Here is a 21,000-nt window from a genome sequence, read left to right as displayed (position 1 = left end):
TCCTGCGGTGGGTTGGCACCCTGCCCAGGATTGGTTCCTGCCTTGTGCCCTGTGTTGGCTGGGATTGGTTCCAGCAGACCCCCGTGACCCTGTGTTTGGATTCAGCGGGTTGGAAAATGGATGGATGGATGGGTCAGCCATTGTAGAACACCCCTGGAGCAATTTTCATGTCAAGGGCCTTGCTCAATGGCCCAATGGAGTAGGATCCCCTTCAGAGAATAATATGATTTGAGCCAATAACTTTTCAGATACCAGTGCAGATCCTTAGCTACTGAGCCACCACTCCACCCTAGTCAAACATACTAAAATATACAAAGAATTAGCAATAGTTCTGCATGTTCATTTAACTTTTTAATATCCACAACTGCCTTTCCGATTATTAAAACAAAATTCCAAGTCCATAACATATTTCTAATTTGTTGTAATAAAGAAGATCCCTTCCCCATTGTTTTATGGTAGCTTGGTTAGGATTTTACTGTCTGGGCAAGATAACATTTTAACAGTGTAGTGTAATTTATCAAAACAGATTGTTCATCAAGCAGAAATATTAGAGATTTATTAGAACACTCCAGACGAGAACAGGCCATTCAGCCCAACAAAGCTCGCCAGTCCTATCCACTTATTTCTTCTAAAAAAACATCAAGTCGAGTTTTTAAAGTCCCTAACATCTTACTGTCTACCCCACTACTTGGTCGCTTATTCCAAGTGTCTATCATTCTTTGTGTAAAGAAAAACTTCCTAAATGTTTGTGCAAAATTTACCCTTAACAAGTTTCCAACTTTGTCTCCGTGTTCTTGATTAACTAAATTTAAAATAACAGTCTTGATCCACTGGACCGATTGCCTTCATAATTTTAAACACTTCAGTCAGGTCTCCTCTTAATCTCCTTTTGCTTAAACTGTAAAGGCTCAGCTCTTTTAATCTTTCCTCCTAACTCATCCCCTGCAACCCTGGAATCAGCCCAGTCACTCTTCTCTGGACCTTTTCTAGTGCTGCGGTGTCCTTTTTGTAGCCTGGAGACCAAAACTGCACCCAAGACTCCAGATGAGGCCTCACCAGTGTGTTATAAAAGTTGAATAGACCCTCCTGTGACTTGTACTCCACACATCAAGGTGCTATATAACCTGACATTCTGTTAGCCTTCTTAATGGCTTCTGAATACTGTTGGGAAGTCGATAGCTCAGAGTCCATTATGACTCCTAAACCCTTCTCATAAGGTGTACTCTCGATTTTCAGACCTCCCGTTGTGTATTCAAACCTCACATATTTCCTTCCTACATGTCATACTTTACATTTACTGACATTAAATTTCATCTGCCACAAATCTGCCCAGGCCTATCTGCTATCCAAGTTCTTCTGTAATGATATAATGGATACCAAGATAGGTGGATTAGCAGATACTGTAATTTGGAATCATCTTCAAACTTAACCAGCTTGTTACTTATATTCCTATCTAAATCATTTATCTATCTATTATTATATATTAAAAAAATTCTTTTCGCGTTTGAAACGGGAATTATATATGACCATGTGATATGGAAATTACGTATGAAACTGAAATTACGTAGGACCACACGATATGGAAATTACGTATGACCACATAACATATTATAATACAGGAACTAATCACTTCGTTTGTGAACGCCATTTTTATATCGTCTTTACGAATTATTATTTGTGTAAGAGTTATTTTACTGATATTGAAAAGAAGTAAACACAAACACGCTGATCTATCCCATAGAAGTGCAACCTGCATCGTCCTCTCCCAGCCCTCCTCTCTGGACTACAGTGCTGAGCCATCCGCCGCCAGGCGTGTTCTGACAGACAAGTTTTATTTACTCGTCCACGTAACTGTCACGGAAACTGCCACATTGTAACTTTTTTTTAGTTGGCAGTACTTGATAGTAGAAGAGATGAGGAAAACAGTTTTGCGTCTTTCTACTTTTTAACTGCGGCAAGCTGTAAACAATGTGCGTGAGAACAAAGTGGACGCTGGGAGGTGCGGAATATCGGGCTGCTCCGCGGGGTCGAGAGCTTCGCAGTTTCGGGCAGCGTCCTCTCTTCTCGCACGGTTTATGACACTTCAAGTGCCCCGTCGGCTCCTGGGAGAGTGGAAATCTTTGTGAATGAGTGTAATCTGCGCCATCGAAGCAGGACTCTGTTTGTAAATTACCCTGCACTACTACTTACTGTCCCCTTAAGGTGAATTCGGGTCACTAAAACCCCGCAACATTCAAGGCTGCTTTTGTGATGAATTATTTTAAGATGTAAATCACAGGCACATAGTGGAAGGTTGTCAGGCAGAAATTTCGACGATCACATAGAAAATGTAATTTCTATACCACAGCAGTCGTGTAGCGCCTTTCACAAGGGATCTACTACTGAGAGATAGTCCAAATAGATTTTAGTTGCTGTTAGTACTACTTACCTGTTGTGTTATAGCGCCTTTAAAATGTAGTTTACCCCAAACCACTCCAGTAGTGCTCAATATATCTTTACTTCTTAAATGTTAATGTTTTACCGTTTAATAACTTATAGACTACATTTTATTTTTTTCCCTTGCACTCAGTGAGAAAAGCCACTGGGTAATCAACTACTATATATTAAAAATAGCAGCAGCCCTAGCACTGCCCCCTGCTGGACACCACTCTTAACATCGCCCAGTTCTGATGAGGTTCCTCGCATCATCACCCTCTGCTTCCTGTGTCTGAGCCAATTCTGCACCCATCTAAAAACATCACCCTGAACTCCCACTTCTTTTAATTTGATGACCAACCTGTCATGTGGCACCTCATCAAATGCTTTCTTATGAATTACTCTGAGCCCAAGTTTATTCGATAAAGATTTTATTCCAGTAAGATCTGAGCAGGACATTCCCAAAACATATGACTCATTGAATCAAGTGTCTGAAATTTGGGGTTTGACCTGTAAATATAATTGATATTCTGACTCGAGAAATATATGCAGTGTACATTTTAAGTTACGTGGCACCATGTATTGCACAGGATGATGAGGTATTTTATTGAGCATGAAATTCTATTCATTATCTAAAAATTGAGCGAAAAGGTAAATTCTTGACACTGTATCAAATCGACTTTAGAAAACACTGGTATTGTCAGGAGATATACCTATAGCAATATCACAACTAGAATGTATACATTTCTACAAAAGACAGCAAAGAAAAAGTCAGGAATGCTGTCCATATTCCTTTTAATAAAGTTTCAAATTTGCATTTAGCAAACCAAATGTTAAAAAAATAAATAAATTTGAGGTTTCAGTTGTTCAGAACGTATGAATAGATTGTCAACATGCAAATTTCTACATCAGAGATTATGGGAGTGTTACTGTCTCACGAGAGTGCAATTAAAAGTAGCCCCTCGTGTCTCTGAGCTGGTACTGGTAAACCAGATTTCTACTTTAATGCCTGCAAGGGTAACTGGCACACAAAGCAGAATGCACAGGATGGAGTTAGCGTAGGATTTCCTCTGCAGTGGGTACAGGTTCATTTCTTTCCGATTCATTTTTTTTTTTTTTTTTTTAAAACAATGTTGAAAATTTTTGAATGCACTAAGAAATAAAGTAAATATCCTCCAAAAATGTTCACATTAATTCTCCCAGCCAGTATTAGATGAAAATGTAGTCCGTTATTAAGGTAGTGCTTAACATATTACGGCAGCTTGTTGTATATTAAAGTCATGTAAATATATCTCCTAGGTATGTAAATGACTATGAGACACATAAAGAAGGACTTAAACTAAAGCAGAGTACAATCCTAGAGGAAATTTCTTCAAATTAATCTTGAACCATGAACTTGTCATGAGACAGACAGAACTTTATTTGTCCCAGAATGCATTTCTCAGTTCCAACCACAGTGGTGTGTTTGATCTTAAACCACCTCACTGGCCAATCAAAGACATGCAGCTCAGTAGCTGGAAGGACTGAAAGGCAAGTGCCCAGTTGAGAAAGGATTAGTGTAAAAGGAGGCCAGCTGCACGGTGGGGCGGATGAAGGTGAGGTAGTTTGAGGATACCTTAAATTAGATTATATTTTGTCCCCAAGGGGAAATTCAAATTTCACAGGATATGTGACAAAAGGTGAACAATTAAAGGAAACGGGGAAGCAATGAGGACAAAATAGTGCTAATGAATAACCTATAAGAATGCCTAAGACTACACAAAAAGTGAAGGAAGGTAACTGGGCTGAGGCACCCGTCTAATCCCAGATGATAACAAATCAGTTGTTGTACCAGATAATCCACATCCAAAATTTATAATTTTTGGAGTATTCTTAGAGAAAAGTCAAGCAAAATGACACCTTTTATTGGCTAACTAAAAAGATTACAATATGCAAGCTTTCGAGGCAACTCAGGCCCCTTCTTCAGGCAAGATGTAAACACCCTAGTACTATGGAGTAGTCTTATAATTTTAATCCAAAACTGATTCTATTTTTCTTCAGTTTCTTTTAAGAGGCCTGCAATGGTCTTATTTGCTTATGTTCAAAAAATATTTCCAGACTGTCAGTTTTACTTGTTATAAACATAGTGAAAAGTCAAACAAAATGGCCCCTTTTATTGGCTAACTAAAAAGATTACAATATGCAAGCTTTCGAGGCAACTCAGGCCCCTCCCTTCTTCAGGCAAGCTGGAATGGCTAACACGGTACAACACCCTAGCACTACTTGTTATAAACAGTAAGACACGTTAAACAATTGGAGTTAACAAAGCAATAAATCATGCTCCATGTGTTACAGGATTCATGAGCTCCCAAGGGAAGAGATTGCTACTGTATAAGCAATTTGACTCACAAAACAAAAAACACAACCATTTTATATATAAAACTCCAACAGGACACACAAAAAAAGGAAATCACTTTTTGACCTCCTGAATTCCCCACCTTGCTACTCATTCACTGCCTGCCAATTAAATTTTAAACTCAATCTTAATAGTACACAGAAGGTATTTCCGCTTAAAATAAAAATAAAAAAAAGCAATTAAACAAATCACTCGAGTCTTTTCATATTGCAGTCAAGGAAAGTGTTATGGAGCTTTCAGGAAATAGGACTTCCCTTCTCACACTCCCATTACAGCAATGAAGTCTTTCGACATTCCAACGACTAGGAATTTCACAAAACTACATACTTTCTGCTATCTGAACTTTTTAACTTTTCCCACCTTTGTTCATGCGTATTAAATGTTACATCTGCCCTCTTGGCAGAAGAGTAAAACAAAAAATTCTTTACAAGCACCAGCACTTTCATTCAAATAAATATGCAAGTTAAAAAAAAAAAAACTATTTGTGACATGTTCAAAACTGTGACAAGTTCAAAGAATGCAAGATGACACAATAAAATTAATATACGACGGCAAAACTCAAAACTCCAAGTCCTACCTTGTGTGAGTAATGAGGATCCATAATACGGGCCAAACCAAAATCTCCAATTTTTAGCACCAGATCCTCAGTATTAATGAAAAGGTTGGCAGGCTTGAGATCCCTGTGTAGGACATTTGCCGAGTGGATATACTTGAGTCCACGGAGTAGCTGATACATAAACAGTCTTGCGTGCCCCTCGGGCAAGGGACCCTGCTCCAAGAGCTTGCACAAGTCTGTCTCCATGTACTCTTGAACAATATACACAGAATTCAGCTCAGTTAAAGAACTGACATCTTCCGTCAACTGTCTTCCACTGGGTCCCAAGATCTCAAACACTTTCACAATGTTGTCATGGTCAAGGCGTCTGATGATTTTGATCTCCCTTAAGGCATGCTTGACACTCTGGGGATCTGTGAGGACAATTTTTTTCACTGCCACTCTTTTATCGCAATCATTGTCCACTGCAGAAAAAACTAGCCCATTGCCACCATAGCCCAGTGGTTTCAAATCCATATAGCGGGAGCCCAAATCAAAGCCATGAATGTTCATTAGACTTTCAAATTTTTCTGCCATTTCAGCAAGATTCAAATGAGTAATTTGGATGTTGTTTCTAAACACAGGGTACAAACAAAACAAAAAAAAAACTAAAAAGTAGAAAAGACAAAAAAAAAAAAGAAAATGAAAGAAAAACCCTCCAGAAAGATCCTGCACCTTAACCCATAAAGGTTCACCCTACAAAAAAGGTTTAAAAGTGGAACATAAAAAAAAAAAAAAAAAAATCAAGTAGCTGGTTTGAGAAGAATTCAAATTATTAACTGTCCTCCAATTAGCATAATGAAAAAAGTGAACTACAGTATACCAATTTCAAAAGGTATTTACCATAGTTCAAAAAGTGCAGTAACTCCTTCAGACTTTTTCAACTAGTGTTTGAAAGACTGTGATGGAATGAAAACTTAGACTGTAGCCAACGGTCAACATTTAACACAAAAATGAATAAATATAAAAAGCTTCTACTCGCATTCTCCTAGCAGTGCAGATACATTCAGTGTTAGACTGGTCCTGAGCAGCGTCATTCTACAGTGCTAGGAAGCACTATGGGCTTGAATTATTATTACTTTGTAGCAATACGGATCTGTGGCAGCTTGTCTTACAAAGAGTCTGTTTTGTTAATGATCGGGTGGCTCCAGCTCACCACAGTCACAATCGAAGCTATCATCCATTTTAAACTTGGGTTACCTACAAAAGAGAGGGGAAGAATAAAAACAGGTTAGAGGAAAAGCTTAAGAGAATCAGTAGCCATCAACACACACTTGATTTAAAATACTCCATACTAATTGACAATTTTAATAAGAACAGACACGCATTTTGTGAACATCTTTACTTCAATACAGGGTGTTGGTGGGGTTAAGGACCCACCCACCAGCATAGACAAGACAAGAAACATCTTTGAATAACAAGACACACATACAAACATCTTCTCAAAAGTTATACGTAAAAATCGTACACATCCTTTCAAAAACTTCACATTTTAGGCAAAAACGAAAGACACCATAGAATTTTTTTAGCCTATATTTACAATTACAGCACACAATCACCTAAAGAAAAAAAAAAATAAAACGGGTTCATTGTGAAAAATACATCATCTTGGGCACAAAACAAAAGTGTCAGAATTGGGTCCAAAATGACCCGAAATGCACAGCATGGAATCAGCATTTGAAGACTTTGTGAGGGTTAAGGAGAACGTTAGCCTTTCTTGCAGGAGAGCACATATCTCTACGTTATATAAAAAAAATCCGGCTACGAGACTTTTTGGAAGATTTTTTCAAGTCCTGCAAGTCAAGACTTTGGCCATGAGATGTTTGCAAGTTACGCCCTCCTCTCAACCATATTGAACCATACACACGGTAATCTCACCTCTCATTCGTGTGAATGCTTTTGACAGACACTGTTCTTGCTCTCTCAGCTGTTATAAAATTTAACGTTTTCCTCACTTTAAGTTCCCAATTAAAGAAGATGTATTATATCCAAATCTTGTTAAAGAATTTCATCACGAAGGGTTATCAACAATAAAAATGAGTACACGGGCAATCTTAGCACCAAGAAATGAAGTCAAACGAATAAACGTCAAAAATGTCAATCGGTTACACAGCAAATTGGTTAAATGCGTATGAATAGACTATGCAGAAACAGTTGGTGGTGATGGTGCGGAAGATGAAAACATCAACTTCCAATATCCCTTAGACTATCTACAACTGTTAACACTGTCATGTCTTCCACTGGCTGAACTACTCTAGAAAGAAGGATGTATCCAAGAAACGTAATGAAGTACATCTTCAGGGGATAACATTAGACATCAAAGGAGATCTTGATATGTCATTCGTATTAAAACGTTAACAGTTTCCCATTAGAATAGCTTTTGCAAAGACAATTAACAAATCTCAGGGGCAAACATTTGAAAAAGTCGTTTTATTTAACAGAGAGAAACAAAATTCAATCAGGGGCAGTTATACGTTACGTTGTCACAATGAAAGTCCAAACAGAATCACAATTCAATGCGATATTGATGAAAATTTAATTCAAAAAATTGTTTTTACTGAAGTTTTACAGTAAAAGTTTAAAAAGTTTTTGCGTGTTAATTTCAAAGCCAAACAGACCAAAAATCATATTACGGAACGAATAACTAACGCAACATGAAACAATTTACTTTCAAATTATTACGTTTTACTCTTTTTTAATATGGTTAATTACTCACTGTAATGTAAAAATAGTTAGTAAATTGTACATTCACATTCCCATACGTGAACCGCAAAGAGGCTACAGGCACGGGGGTTGGCGAGGGAAGTGAGCAGGGAGCAAAGCCCACTAGTAAAAATGAAAAGAACATCCATCTAACAAGGAGATTTCAAAAGACCTCCATGATCAACTTACGGGGATGTGGAGATTAAGATATTTCTAAGAAAAAATATTTCATATGCCTTACATAAACAAGCAAGATCAATTTAAAAACCAGTTCCCAAACTACCACAGTTTACCAATCAGAAGACTACTTAGACAGGCCCCACAAAACCAAGGGCAACCCTGAATGACCCATGGTGCTTTATGTAAAAAGATAATCAAGGTGTATTTGCATTAATATATCCTAGCACTCCCTAAAGTATCTGACAAGAAGAAAATCATTTCTCGGAAAACAAATAATTAGTCATCTGATGATGTATACAGCAGCAGAATATTTTGCTTATTCAGAAGTTAAAAAAACTGCAATATGAAACCACCCAAAGAGCTTCTGTTAAGGACTTTGAAAGAAACATTCTGCTGTGATGTCTGACTTCAGACAAATGGAAGGGAAACTGGATGAAGAAGAATATAGAATTGTTTCCTGCTGGAGGAAAAAAATAATGTTTTTCTCAAGTTTTAGATTTTATCTTTCATCATGGCAGCGGACCTCATGACACAACCAATAGGCTGGACATTCTGAAATGTAGGATTGGGCAAACATTCCTATCTATATGTGTGTAACATCAATAGACACTTGCTCAAGAAGAATTATATGGGAGAATTAAAGCACAAGTCTGTTAAACCAAGTAACAATTCAAGACTATGAACACTTGCACAACCCATCATTATTTTTAATGTTCTAAGAAGAGGATTACATTGTTTGTTCGACACCGGTCACTTTTTAAATCCATGTACTCCAGTCCAGGATTGTGATGGGCCAGTGCGCCTATGGTGGTTACATCAGGCTTAAGAATAGAAAGGACACCTATCATCACTGAAAGAATGAGCAAAGGTTTAAGTGTACATAAGACTGCTCTAGGATAGGCCAGCATCTTGTCTAGAAGCCACAGAGAAGGACTCTGGTTCTGCTATCATATACTGAAATACAATGGTTCAGAAAGTGGTTGGATAGAAGTAAATGGTTTTATCCATTCTTTCTAAATAAGCAGCATATAGGGAACTCAGCATCATCAAGATTCTATTTGTAATAAAACAAGATCCCACCTTACTACATAAAGCAAATATGTTATAGTGGAAGCAATACCAACAATAAAAAATAAGACCTTGCTAACAAGAGATTTTTCTATCCAAGTTTAAAAGCAGACAGGCTGCTCAGTAATCACCAAACTTGCGACAATTACATTTAAATTCTTTTTGATTGCATCTTGACAGGGTTTACTGTTATTCATGGTCTAATTTGTACTGGAGTACAAAATCAAAATGTTCAAAGTTCTGAGAGCAAATCAGACATACCAGTTGAGTAAATAGGCATAACAAAAATGAACATTTGTGTGTGCAGACAGATAGATGGTTACATTTACACAGCACATTCTAGACACTTGAAGCACTTCACATAGACAATGTGGAACCACCAGCACCACCGATGTGCAGCATCCACCTGGATGATATGACAACAGGCATTTTGTGCCGGTATGATCACCACACATTAGCTAATAGGTGGTGAAGAGGGAAGAGTTTTCCACTTAGAGGCCGGGTATGAGTAAATGGCAAAAAAAGGACAAGGCTGTGGTGGGCAAATAAGTGAGGTCATTGGGAAACACTCTTCGTTTCGAAAGATGCCCAGGGATCTTTTATAAACACAGAAAGCCAACACCTCGGTTTTATGTCGCATCAGAAGGACAGCACCATTTTACAGCACAGTGATCTGGTCTCTGCAATTGGACATTGGGATCCACATACAGAACAGAAGGCAAGCACCAACCAACAACTCTTCTAGCAGCAATCCAAACTTTTCCTAGTTGGTCTCCTATACAAGTTCTCGCCAGGCCTAAACATGCTCAGCTTCAGGTGGATTACCTGTTCTAAAGAGCAGGTGGTAGGGCTGCTGGCTTAAATTACCTATATTTTCCAGTCTCAGCACCAAACTTGTGTTGGACAATTTAGGCCGGTTTTAAATGTTACACCATCATGCTGAAGCTATTTGGGCTTTCTAGTAAACAGTGTTATACTATCCCAGAGACTAGAAAACTGGAAGCCTGTAGATGCTCCCAAGAGACAACCCTGACACCACCAGAGGATTTGAAAGTGAGTGGATTACCTAGCTGCTCTCTCCTTTACATAATATGTTGTAAATTTCTTGACTAATTCACATATGACACGTAACATGCAGGAAGAGAAGACTAGCTTGGACAAGAGTTCTTTTTCTACACTACACCACCACTACTACAAAAACTGGGTGAAGCTTTTTAATAACCTTCCATATGTGTCTATAGACTTTTCCTTTAGTTCTATGTAATTACTGCACAGCCATGCAAAACAGTTTATAGAGACAAAGATGATAAAGAAATAAGGCGAACGCAAAGTCTCATTACACCTCATCAGCACAGGTATCTATCTGGAAGGCTGCCTGTTCAAATCTTCTTACTTCCAAAGGGGATTGTACTCTGTTGGACCCTTGTGCAAGATCCTTAACCTGAAGATGACTAACCCAGAGCTCTCACCCCCAGAAAAAAGGTCAGGCAAAAAGACAAGTTTCCCCATGGGGATTAACAAAGTATATCAAATCATAATCTATACCAAGACAGCACTGTAGGTAAATGAAGGTGGGTGAGATGCACCTATTATTTTTTTTACCAACTGAAAAGTAGTTTTTAGGAAGATATTTGTTTAGCAGAATGTACTGTGACACATGTGGTATACATCAAACAAATGCCCAAATGTTACAAATAAAAACTGTTTAATAAATTCAATCTAAACTATCCTGATAGGCTGCAAACGATTTGAACATGCGTAGGATTAGGAAAGTGCAAGAACGCTCTTAGAATCGCACAGTTCAATAAGCCAAAAATTAAATAAAAATACCACAGTGCCAACGTGGGAACCTGTGCTGGAGAACACTCTCTTAATGGGAGAGCTCGCAGCTGTTAAGATGCTCACTTCCTAATTTATACCAGACATCGGTTAATATATGAAAAGGAACTAAGCCGCTCTGACTGTGGAGGAGGAGGAGATCGCACGCTTACAACTACCGCCACTCCAGGCACTTTTAGACTTCCGCGAGGCGGATGAAACGTTCATTTTATTTGCATCCGGCCGCCCCAAACTATGATCGTTTTTTTTTTTTTTTTTCTAAGAGCGATGACTCATTTTTTTTGTAACTTTCTCGTTTCGCGAGTGACGTGTTGCTTACGGAAGCCACCTGCGGAAATTCAGCGCGATCAACAATCAGCCCCTCATGACCAACAACTTCTCGTTCCATTATGACTAAACCTACGCAGTGACCTTAACATCACTCAAACAAGAGTGCATGTATAGCTCCCTTCAGAATGACCAAAACAAGTTACTTCTTTTGTATTGGACTGTCACGGGGAACACTTTTACAGTTGTAGTCCCAGCTGCTATTCACTAAACAGCACTACTTACAAAGATGCAGTTAAGATTTTTTTGGTTGGGGGTGACTTGCAGTTAAAACACAGCGCACCTCTAACATTCGACACTTTATTTATTTTACTAAAGATCCGTACGAAAACATGAAACACGGACAAAAACAGGCTTCACTTTTCGATACTTTCTGCCATCACCTGTCTGGCATATATGAAACACTACGGCAACGAGAATTGCCATCAACTACTGCAGAGAGAAATGACCACGCAGGCGACTGGTCGGTGATAGGCTGTGTGTAGTCGGGTGAGAAGGCAACCAGAGCTCTGATGGAGCGAGCGTTCTTACGGGACAATCTCTGCGCCTCACTGCGCAGAACTGAACACAGGTTGGTCGCTAGCAACCCCATCGACCAATGGACAGTATCGCAGTTTCAACTCGAGTTTCACCGCAGCGCCAGCGTGTACAAGGCAGCAATGGCAATTCACAAAACAAGTTACGCCGCTAACTTGCCCTCAAGCAGTAAAGCTAAAACCTAATCGGAGAGGCAAATGGTTTGATATTCCGAAAAATCCTACATGACAAACACAGTATACCTCCATCGTTAGCAAAAAATGGCACATAACAGACGAAAATTCACCATGCTCCCTCACTGCGGCTCACAGAAAAACCGTCTACGTAACCGTTTCGAATCTAGGCACAAAGCCCCGTTTGTAAACGATCGTAAGAAATGAAAGAGCTCGTGAAAGTACGCCTAAAATTGGTGATACTACATATTGTAATTAAAAGAATGATAGATTCGTTGAACAACCAACACAACCAGAAAAACGAATAAGGGAACAGCGCGCTTTAAAGCAAAGCATTCGGCCGCGACACGTTAAAAGTGCCGCACTGCAGTCTTGCCAAGGCCGTTCTCATTAACGTGCTGCCTCGAACCACAGTTTCAAATATTTGTCAATATGAATAAGACACAAAGCGCCAAGTCCTACTAATACGGCAGGAGTCGCCGCTCTCCTTCCCCACCTCCTTCGTCTTGAACACAAAGGGAGTAACTTAAACGGAGACAGACACAAAGGATCGCTCAAACCGGCAGAAATGAACACGGCATTTGCGAGATAAAAAATCTATAATCCTAAATACGATATAAGTCAAAGTGACCTAGGGCCATACTTACTATGCACATCTGTGTCATTTGAGTGTTCTTCCCTAGCTTTTACTGAGCCGTTTGGGTCCACTACTCCTCCGGCCCTCTGTCACTGCCGCAATCGCCATTCAGTCTGTTGGTAAGAGACTTAACCGTAGCCGCGGGCGGGTGCTTCCGTCACTCGGCGAAGGGGCGGGGCCAGCGCGCAGTAAGAGGCTCGTCGGAGGCGGTCTGTTTGAAAAGCCGGCTGAGCGGCATTTGTTTAAGACGCGATCCAACACCTTTGCTTCCAGTCTGGGCAGTTTCACGTTTGATTAATCTATTTTTGAGCTATTATCACGAGAAATGGGCAGTTCAGGAGAGTTGCCTGATGGTGAGCATATTTTTCTGTCTGTTTTAAGATAGAAAATACATAATTAACATATGTAATTCATTATTTAATTCTTTTCTTGCTGGTGTTCTACCTTCCAGCACGTTACTAGCACCTTGGCTTCTACGCTTACTAATATATTTTTAAACATAATCTTCTATATACATACAGCATGATTAAAATAAAACACAAATGACGTGTGACAAAAACAAAACGCGATATTAAATCGCTTAAATTGCATATAATAAATGCATGTACAGTAGCTCTCAAAAGTCTGGACCCACCCAGAAATATTTATATTTTTCATAGAAATTAATACGTTTAGTATCAATAATATCATTAACTTGATTTAAAAATACAGCCAATACATTACTAGCGTTGCTAATGGTTATTACTGCTTGATTTTACATTTATTATTCATATATGACTGCAAAGCTCCATTTTCAGCAGCCATTCATTCAAGTGTCTCAATGGTCAACTCCCTTAACGTATCCTTCATTAGTCATTTTAAATTCTAATTGGTTATTAGAGAAACTTTTGTAAATGCATTAGCACTTTTGAAACTTGGGTTGCAAGGTACTGACATTCCTAAAGTTCAGTTCTGGGTTCAAAAATGGCCAAAATGCCACAGCTTTTTGAAGAAATATGTCAGTCAGTTTTTTGTTTTTTTTTTATTTATTTTTTGCCGAATAAAGGTTATTCCATGTGACTGAGTGCAAAAAAAATGGAAGATTTTAAACAAAGTTTCTATTGCTGCCTTGGTAGTAGAAGACAAACTGGATTTAATCAGGACAGACAAAGATGAGGAACTCCTGGATGGGCAACTTCATAAAAGAATAAGTACACCAGTGTGCAGTTTGAGAAACCAACACCTTACAGGTACTATGTTGGCTTCTTCTTTAAATAAATGCCAAATACCAGTATTATTAACAGTGAAAAGATGAGTCCAGAATGCAATTACAAAGGTTTCTCTAATAACCAATTAGCTTTTAAAATGACTAATTAATGGTAAACTAAGTGAGTTGACCATTAGGACACTGAGGGAATGGCTGCTGAAAATGGGCCTTTGCAGTCATATGTGAATAATGAATTAAAATCAGTACACTTACAGAATACTGTTATACCTATAGGCAATAATATTGTACTAATAAAAAGGAAGACAACAGAGACAGGTTCAAAGTGATAAACTTTAACAGGTCCTTTTACTAAGATCATTTCTGAGTTCACGTTACATTGCCTTATTATTATTGTCTACTTCCTAACAGCTCCCCAATACCCATAATTCCTTATTACTACGGAATCCCCAAAAGTCCAGACTTACAATATACTACAAATACTTTAGAGTGAATTTCATCGCAGAGATTTATCAGGCAGTGTGTCTTCCTACCAGTTAAGGTTTTGGCCTATAAACTATAAGTTTGCCAGTGCTGTCACTAATGTCATGGAGACATTAGGGAGTGATTTTTAAAGCTGTAGTTCTGGCTTTAAAGCCACTAAACAACAGTACTTATAGAGTTTAATAAATACAGATAAAGTAATGGGGAGGCAGACTTTATCAGACACTGAAACACAGCACATCTGTAACACCCACCACTTTCGTAAAAATAAAGATCCATACAAAAGTAAGCAGAATAGACAAAGACAATATTCACTGAAACAAGCAACTGCAGCAGTCCCTTCTTGTTGCTTTCTTTAATCATCTCCCTGACGTAAATGAAACACCAAGGCAAAAAGAATTGCCGTCAACTACATATAAAGACACTATATAAGGTAGAATAATAAATCATTTTTTAAGAGGGCATAGTGGCCCTCTAATAGCTTTGGTGTTGGCCAGTAAACCACCAGGACACTGGTTCAGCCCACATTAATGGTCTCCTCTGTGACAATGAATGAGTCAAGTCAATTGAAAGCAAACACTTTAAAGGAATGTGAAATAATGTTATTGTATCTGTAAAGCTACAGTATGTGCCACGGTGTTCACTGCAAGAGGCACAGTGTTAAATCAAATTTTGTTAGAAAATGTGACCTACCTATTGATTATGATGTTGGATTGTAAACAACTAGGTTGTTATTTGAATCTTATGAGTGAGTCACTTCACTTGGCAGCGTAAACACCTCTAGATCTTGTATAAAAGTGCCAGCTAAGTAAATTACATCCATTCATTTAGTGAATCTAAAACAGAAACATCAGATGTAAGGCAGGAACCAACCATGGAAATGCTGCTAATCCATCATAGGGCACACTCACATACAGTACACTGGGCCAATTTACAATTGCCACTGTTAACCTAACTGGCATCTGCCAAATAAACTAGAACAGCTGGAGAAAAACTCCACACAAACACAAGGAGTGCATGCAAACCACACACAGACAGTACCCTAAGCTGGACTTTGAACTCAGGTTTCAGGAGCTGTAAGGCAACCTCTTCCACAAATATAGTACAGCATATACAAGTGAAATACAGAACAGCATATAAACATCAAGAGTTGCATTTCACCCACTAAGCAGAATAAAAAACATACATAAACTAGCACATTTATTAACACTAGTACATTCATTAATTCTGTGAATTTCAGCAGGTTTTACTCCTCCTGGCCAAAGAAATCTCACTATAGCACATTGTTCAACAAAGGTGCAATCCCACAGTGGAGCGTCCATGTTAATTTGACTTTGGCTTCAACTAGAATAATGGCAGAGCATTGCACTTTGAGTGTTCAGACTACCCATAAGCCATCATGAACGACATGCTTCTATCCATTGCAGTCACCTTGTAATTTTCAAATTGCCTTTACTTTTTTGATTTATCCTCATACATTTGCTTATAATGTTGTCCTTAGTGAAATACATACAATGTTCCTAACTCTGGCAAACACTTGTTCAGCTGTTTTTTTCTTAGTTCATTTGCTCCATTTTTGCATTCTGAGTAGACACGTCACTTTTATAACTGCTACAGAGGTATATTATATTCATTGCCTTCACATAACATTTTTTCCATGGATGTCAACTTCATTGACCCATTAAGGTTCTCATGAAGCTTCAGGCACTATGGCCATGTGGCAGGATTCCCCAAGGGTGATCTGGCTCACAGGACCCTCATTGTTGAGGACCCAAGCGACTGGATCAAGCTACGGGGATGCCCATGTAATACCTGGCTGCAGTAAATAGATGGTCATTTCCGGAGGGTGGTACTGGACCGCATGTCTGCCTGGGGGTTGCCAACCGGGATCCTGAGCTGTTTTGTCATCTGTTGGGTGCGACAACTTGCTGTACCAGTGCATGTTCCCCGACCTGACTTGTATTTCATAGAGAGTGGCACAGTACTATACTTGTCTTTGCTTCCTCACTGCACCAGGCCCCTAGATTCAAATCCAGGCCCACTTCTCAAAATCTACGAACAAAAAGACAACATGGAGATTCCATAGAGGAGATATCCCATTAAGAAACTGAAGTAAGATCCAAGGGATCTGAGGCCTAACTCCACATGTCAATGGGTGTTTTGTCATAAAATCAAGTTCCTTTTATTTTTAATTTTATTGATTTTATTGTAATCATTCCATACAAATAGATCAATGTTTACAAAAAATAGGATAGTAAACAAATCAACCCCCACCCACCCCTGAGAAAGAGAGCATGGCCAATGGAGTAAAACTTAAAGCTTGTAAAAATACATAAATTGATGAGTTTAATAGGCGGATAAAGATAAATAGAAAAGAAAAAGAAATGGGAAGAGAGTTACTCCTCAGTGCTTTAAGAGCTTATTCTAAAATGTTATTGATTGGATCCTGCCAGGTTTTGAAAAAGGTCTGCACAGATCCTCTGACTGAGAATTAGATTTTTTCCAATTTCAAATAATATAAAACATCAGTTACCCACTGACTTAGAATAGGAGAGTTAGGATTCTTCCAGTTTAGCAAAATAAGTCTGCATGCCAATAATGTAGTGAAGGCAATCACAGTTTGTTTGTCCTTCTCCACTTTAAGCCCATCTGGAAGTACACCAAACACGGCTGTTAATGGGTTAGGAGGGATTGTGACCCCAAGGCTGTCTGAAAGGCACTTAAAAATTTTGGTCCAAAATGATGTTAATTTGGCGCAGGTCCAAAACATGTGACCCAGTGAGGCTGGTACTTGATTGCAGCATTCACAGGTTGGATCCATCCATCCATTTTCCAACCCGCTGAATCCAAACACAGGGTCACGGGGGTGTGTTGGAGCCAATCCCAGCCAACACAGGGCAGGAACCAATCCTGGGCAGGGTGCCAACCCACCACAGGACACACACAAACACACCCAGCCCAATTTAGAATCGCCAATCCACCCAGAGGAAACCCACGCAGACACGGGGAGAACATGCAAACTCCACACAGGGAGGACCCGGGAAGCGAACCCAGGTCCCCAGGTCTCCCAACTGCAAGGCAGCAGCGCTACCCACTGCGCCACCGTGCCGCCCTCACAGGTTGGATCTCGCCCTGGAAACATTTTGGACAGTTTTAAGCGAGACAGATGTGCTCGATGTATAATTTTGAGTTGAATAATTGTATGCTTTGCGCATATGGAGCTCGAGTGAATTCTGTGCATTGCTACCTTCCACTCTTTTTCTGATATGTTGAGTGAGAGATCTTTTTCTCATTGTCCTCTTGGATCTTTGAAAGGGAGGGACTCTAAAATAATTTTATATATTGCAGAAATGCTGTCTGAGTCCTCAAAACTGATCAATATTTTTTCCAGCATAGAGGAGGGTGCGAGATGAGGAAAATCAGGCAGGTTCTGTTTAACAAAGTTAAACAGAAAAGAAATAAAAAAGAAATTTGTTGCTGGAAAATTAAATTTGGAATGTAATTGTTCATAGGATGCAAAGATGTTGTCTATATAAAGATCTCTAAGCAAATTAATCCCAAATGTTTTCCAGATATTAAAAACTGCATATGTTTGCGAGGGTTGAAAGAGGTGGTTCTCATGCAGAGGTGCCACAGATAAAAGGTTCTCCATCTTAAAATGCTTCCTACATTGGTTCCATATTCTGAGTGAGTGAAGCACAACTGGGTTGTTAGTATATTGGCGATAACTTGCATTTATTGGGGCACAAAGCAGGGAATATAAAGAAGTACTGCAGGATTTTATTTCTATTGCGGACCAAGCCTGTGTATGTTCATCTATTTGTGTCCAGGCTTTTATAGCTTGTATGTTTGCTGCCCAGTAATAAAACTGAAAATTATGTAAAGCCATGCCACCTTCTGTCTTAGGTCTTTGTAGGGTCGTTCTTTGGATACGTGGATGTTTTAGGTTCCAAATAAATGAGGTTATTGTTGAATCTAATTGCTTAAAAAATGATTTATTGATGTATATTGGAATATTTTGAAATAAAAATAGAAGCTTAGGAAGGATATTCATCATAACAATGTTAATTCTTCCAGCTAGAGTGAGATGAAGGGTTGGCCATTTTTGCAAGCCTTACTTAATTTTTTCCATACAGATGGCAAAATTTTGTTGATTAAGAGCTTTATGTTTACTTGTGATATTTACCCCTAGGTATTTAAACTGATCTGCGATGATAAAAGGGAAGGTGTCCAATCTAATATTGTATGCTTGAGAATTCACTGGAAAGAGCACACTTTTATTTAAATTAATTCTGAGACCAGAGATCTTTTAAAATTCTGTAAGTGCTGTTAAGACTGCAGGCATAGTATTTTGTGGGTCTGATGTATACAGTACTATATCATCTGCATATAGAGAAATTTTCTCTTACAGTCCTTCTCTGATAATCCCCTTTATCTGGTAAGCATTTCGACAGTGGACCGCCAGTGGTTCAATGGCGACTGCAAATAGCAGTGGTGACAAGGGGCATCCTTGTCTGGTACCGAAGTTCCATTTTTAAAAGAAAAAATATTCCTATATGAATCTGTCATTCAAGTTCCATTTTGAAAAGAAAAAAATATTCCTATATGAATCTGTAATTTCTTACAGGGAAATAATGGTGCTCTTTCTAAAAGCACCGATGCCCTTTTCAAGAAGCCATTCACATTCTAAAGGCGTGGCAGAAGTCACCTTATTTTCTATTTGCATTCATGAGTGCCCTCCTGAATTAAGCAGGATAACAATTACTAAGGCACCTTTCCACATTACCACCTTCTTTAAATATGAATAGGTCAGTAGTCACTGAAACATTTAAATGACAAACAGATCATTCATGTATGACAATCTTCAATTTATTATAGTATACATACTAAAAATTTTGTGATACTGAAAATAGTAACAAAATAAATATTTTGATCCATTCTACTGGAGCCTATCTGGGCACCAATGTGTGCTTGGAAGGAATTATCTCTCCATGGGACAATATTCCATGCCTGCATACTCACCCATGGCAGGCAAATTTAATCAAACATCCAGATCTTTGCATTCTTTAATTGTATTTTTAATCTACAGTGAAAAATAGATAGATAGACAGACAGACAGGCACACAGACAGACAGACACATAGATAGATAGATAGATAGATAGATAGATAGATAGATAGATAGATAGATAGATAGATAGATAGATAGATAGATAGATAGATAGATAGTGCCTTTTCTATCTATCTATCTGCCTATTCTATCTATCTGATAGATAGATAGATAGATAGATAGATAGATAGATAGATAGATAGATAGATAGATAGATAGATAGATAGATAGAAAAGGCACTATATGATTGATAGATAGATAGAAAGATAGAAAAGGCACTATATGATTGATAGATAGATAGATAGAAAAGGCACTGTATGATTGATAGATGGATAGATAGAAAGATAGAAAAGGCACTATCTGATTGATAGATAGACAGATATTGTATTTTTAATCTACAGTGAAAGATAGACAGATAGATAGATAGGTAGATAGGACATGTGGAGAGAGTATCCACAAGGTATTATCTTCCCCAGGACACTAGAGGGTGGCTGTGGCACCATGGATTCCTGCAGGGCACGCTGGGAGTTGAAGTTTGATGCAGCCTTGTTGGGTTCCATGGGGGCGCTGGGTTGGGGGGGGGGGGGGTATATTTGCAAAGACAGCAGAGCCCTGCTATGTGGGGCTTTCACCTCACCTGGGAGTGATTCCAGGCCTTGCTAATAAGCCACCTGGTGCACACCCAGGTGCAGCATAAAAGGAGCTGCCTGCCTTGATTTGGAGCCATAGTCAGGAGGAAGAGGACGAAGCACTCTAAGGAGGAGTAGAGGGGGAAAGAAGAAATTAAATGAAAGGCAAAGTGCTGTACTGTAAAATGTTTTCCACTCCTAATAAACATGTACTGTGTGTGGAACTCATTTCTCTGCCTATGTGTGTGGCTGGAGTGTCCCGTGATGGTCACAATAGATAGATAGATAAATAGATACTTTATTGATCCTGAGGGAAATTCAAGTACAAGTAACCAAGAATTAATTATATCAAGTTATATGCAAACATCTAAGTACACACTACACAAATCCATCCATTATCCAACCCGCTATATCCTAACTACAGGGTCACGGGGGTCTGCTGGAGCCAATCCTAGCCAACACAGGGTGCAAGACAGGGAACAAACCCCGGGCAGGGCACCAGCCCACCGCAGACTACACAAATAAATACTGTACAAATAGTGCAATCACAGTACACTGGGTTTAGAATCTTATAGTCCAATGCAGGTAATTTAGATGGTGCATAAAATAATATCGGTGCAGTGAGAATTGTGCAAATAACACTACTACCAAAGTGACAGGTGGCACATAATATTAAAGTTACAGATACTAAAGTGACTCAATATTAA

General features: G+C 38.8%; 1 protein-coding gene across 2 annotated transcripts in view; it reads right to left on the bottom strand.

The window, feature by feature from the left end:
• mapk6 (mitogen-activated protein kinase 6) overlaps positions 1-21,000 on the bottom strand; it is an 87,658-nt gene that overhangs the window by 29,352 nt on the left and 37,306 nt on the right. Inside the window, exons 1-2 of one of the 2 annotated variants that reach the window (XM_028823869.2) lie at positions 12,880-13,027; positions 5,388-6,605 (exon numbers count right to left, since the gene is read on the bottom strand). In XM_028823869.2, the coding sequence (XP_028679702.1) occupies positions 5,388-5,942 (555 nt within the window). In that variant the 5' untranslated portion in view covers positions 5,943-6,605; positions 12,880-13,027. Of the gene's footprint in view, positions 1-5,387; positions 6,606-12,879; positions 13,028-21,000 lie in introns of those variants that run through there. The other variant, XM_028823870.2, reaches the window with a different exon arrangement.

The sequence above is a fragment of the Erpetoichthys calabaricus genome, chromosome 17, assembly GCF_900747795.2.
Source record: "Erpetoichthys calabaricus chromosome 17, fErpCal1.3, whole genome shotgun sequence".
In the NCBI taxonomy this organism is placed as follows: domain Eukaryota; kingdom Metazoa; phylum Chordata; class Cladistia; order Polypteriformes; family Polypteridae; genus Erpetoichthys; species Erpetoichthys calabaricus.
Note: the sequence above shows the minus strand (reverse complement) of the source record. Positions and strands in the feature narration are given on the sequence as shown.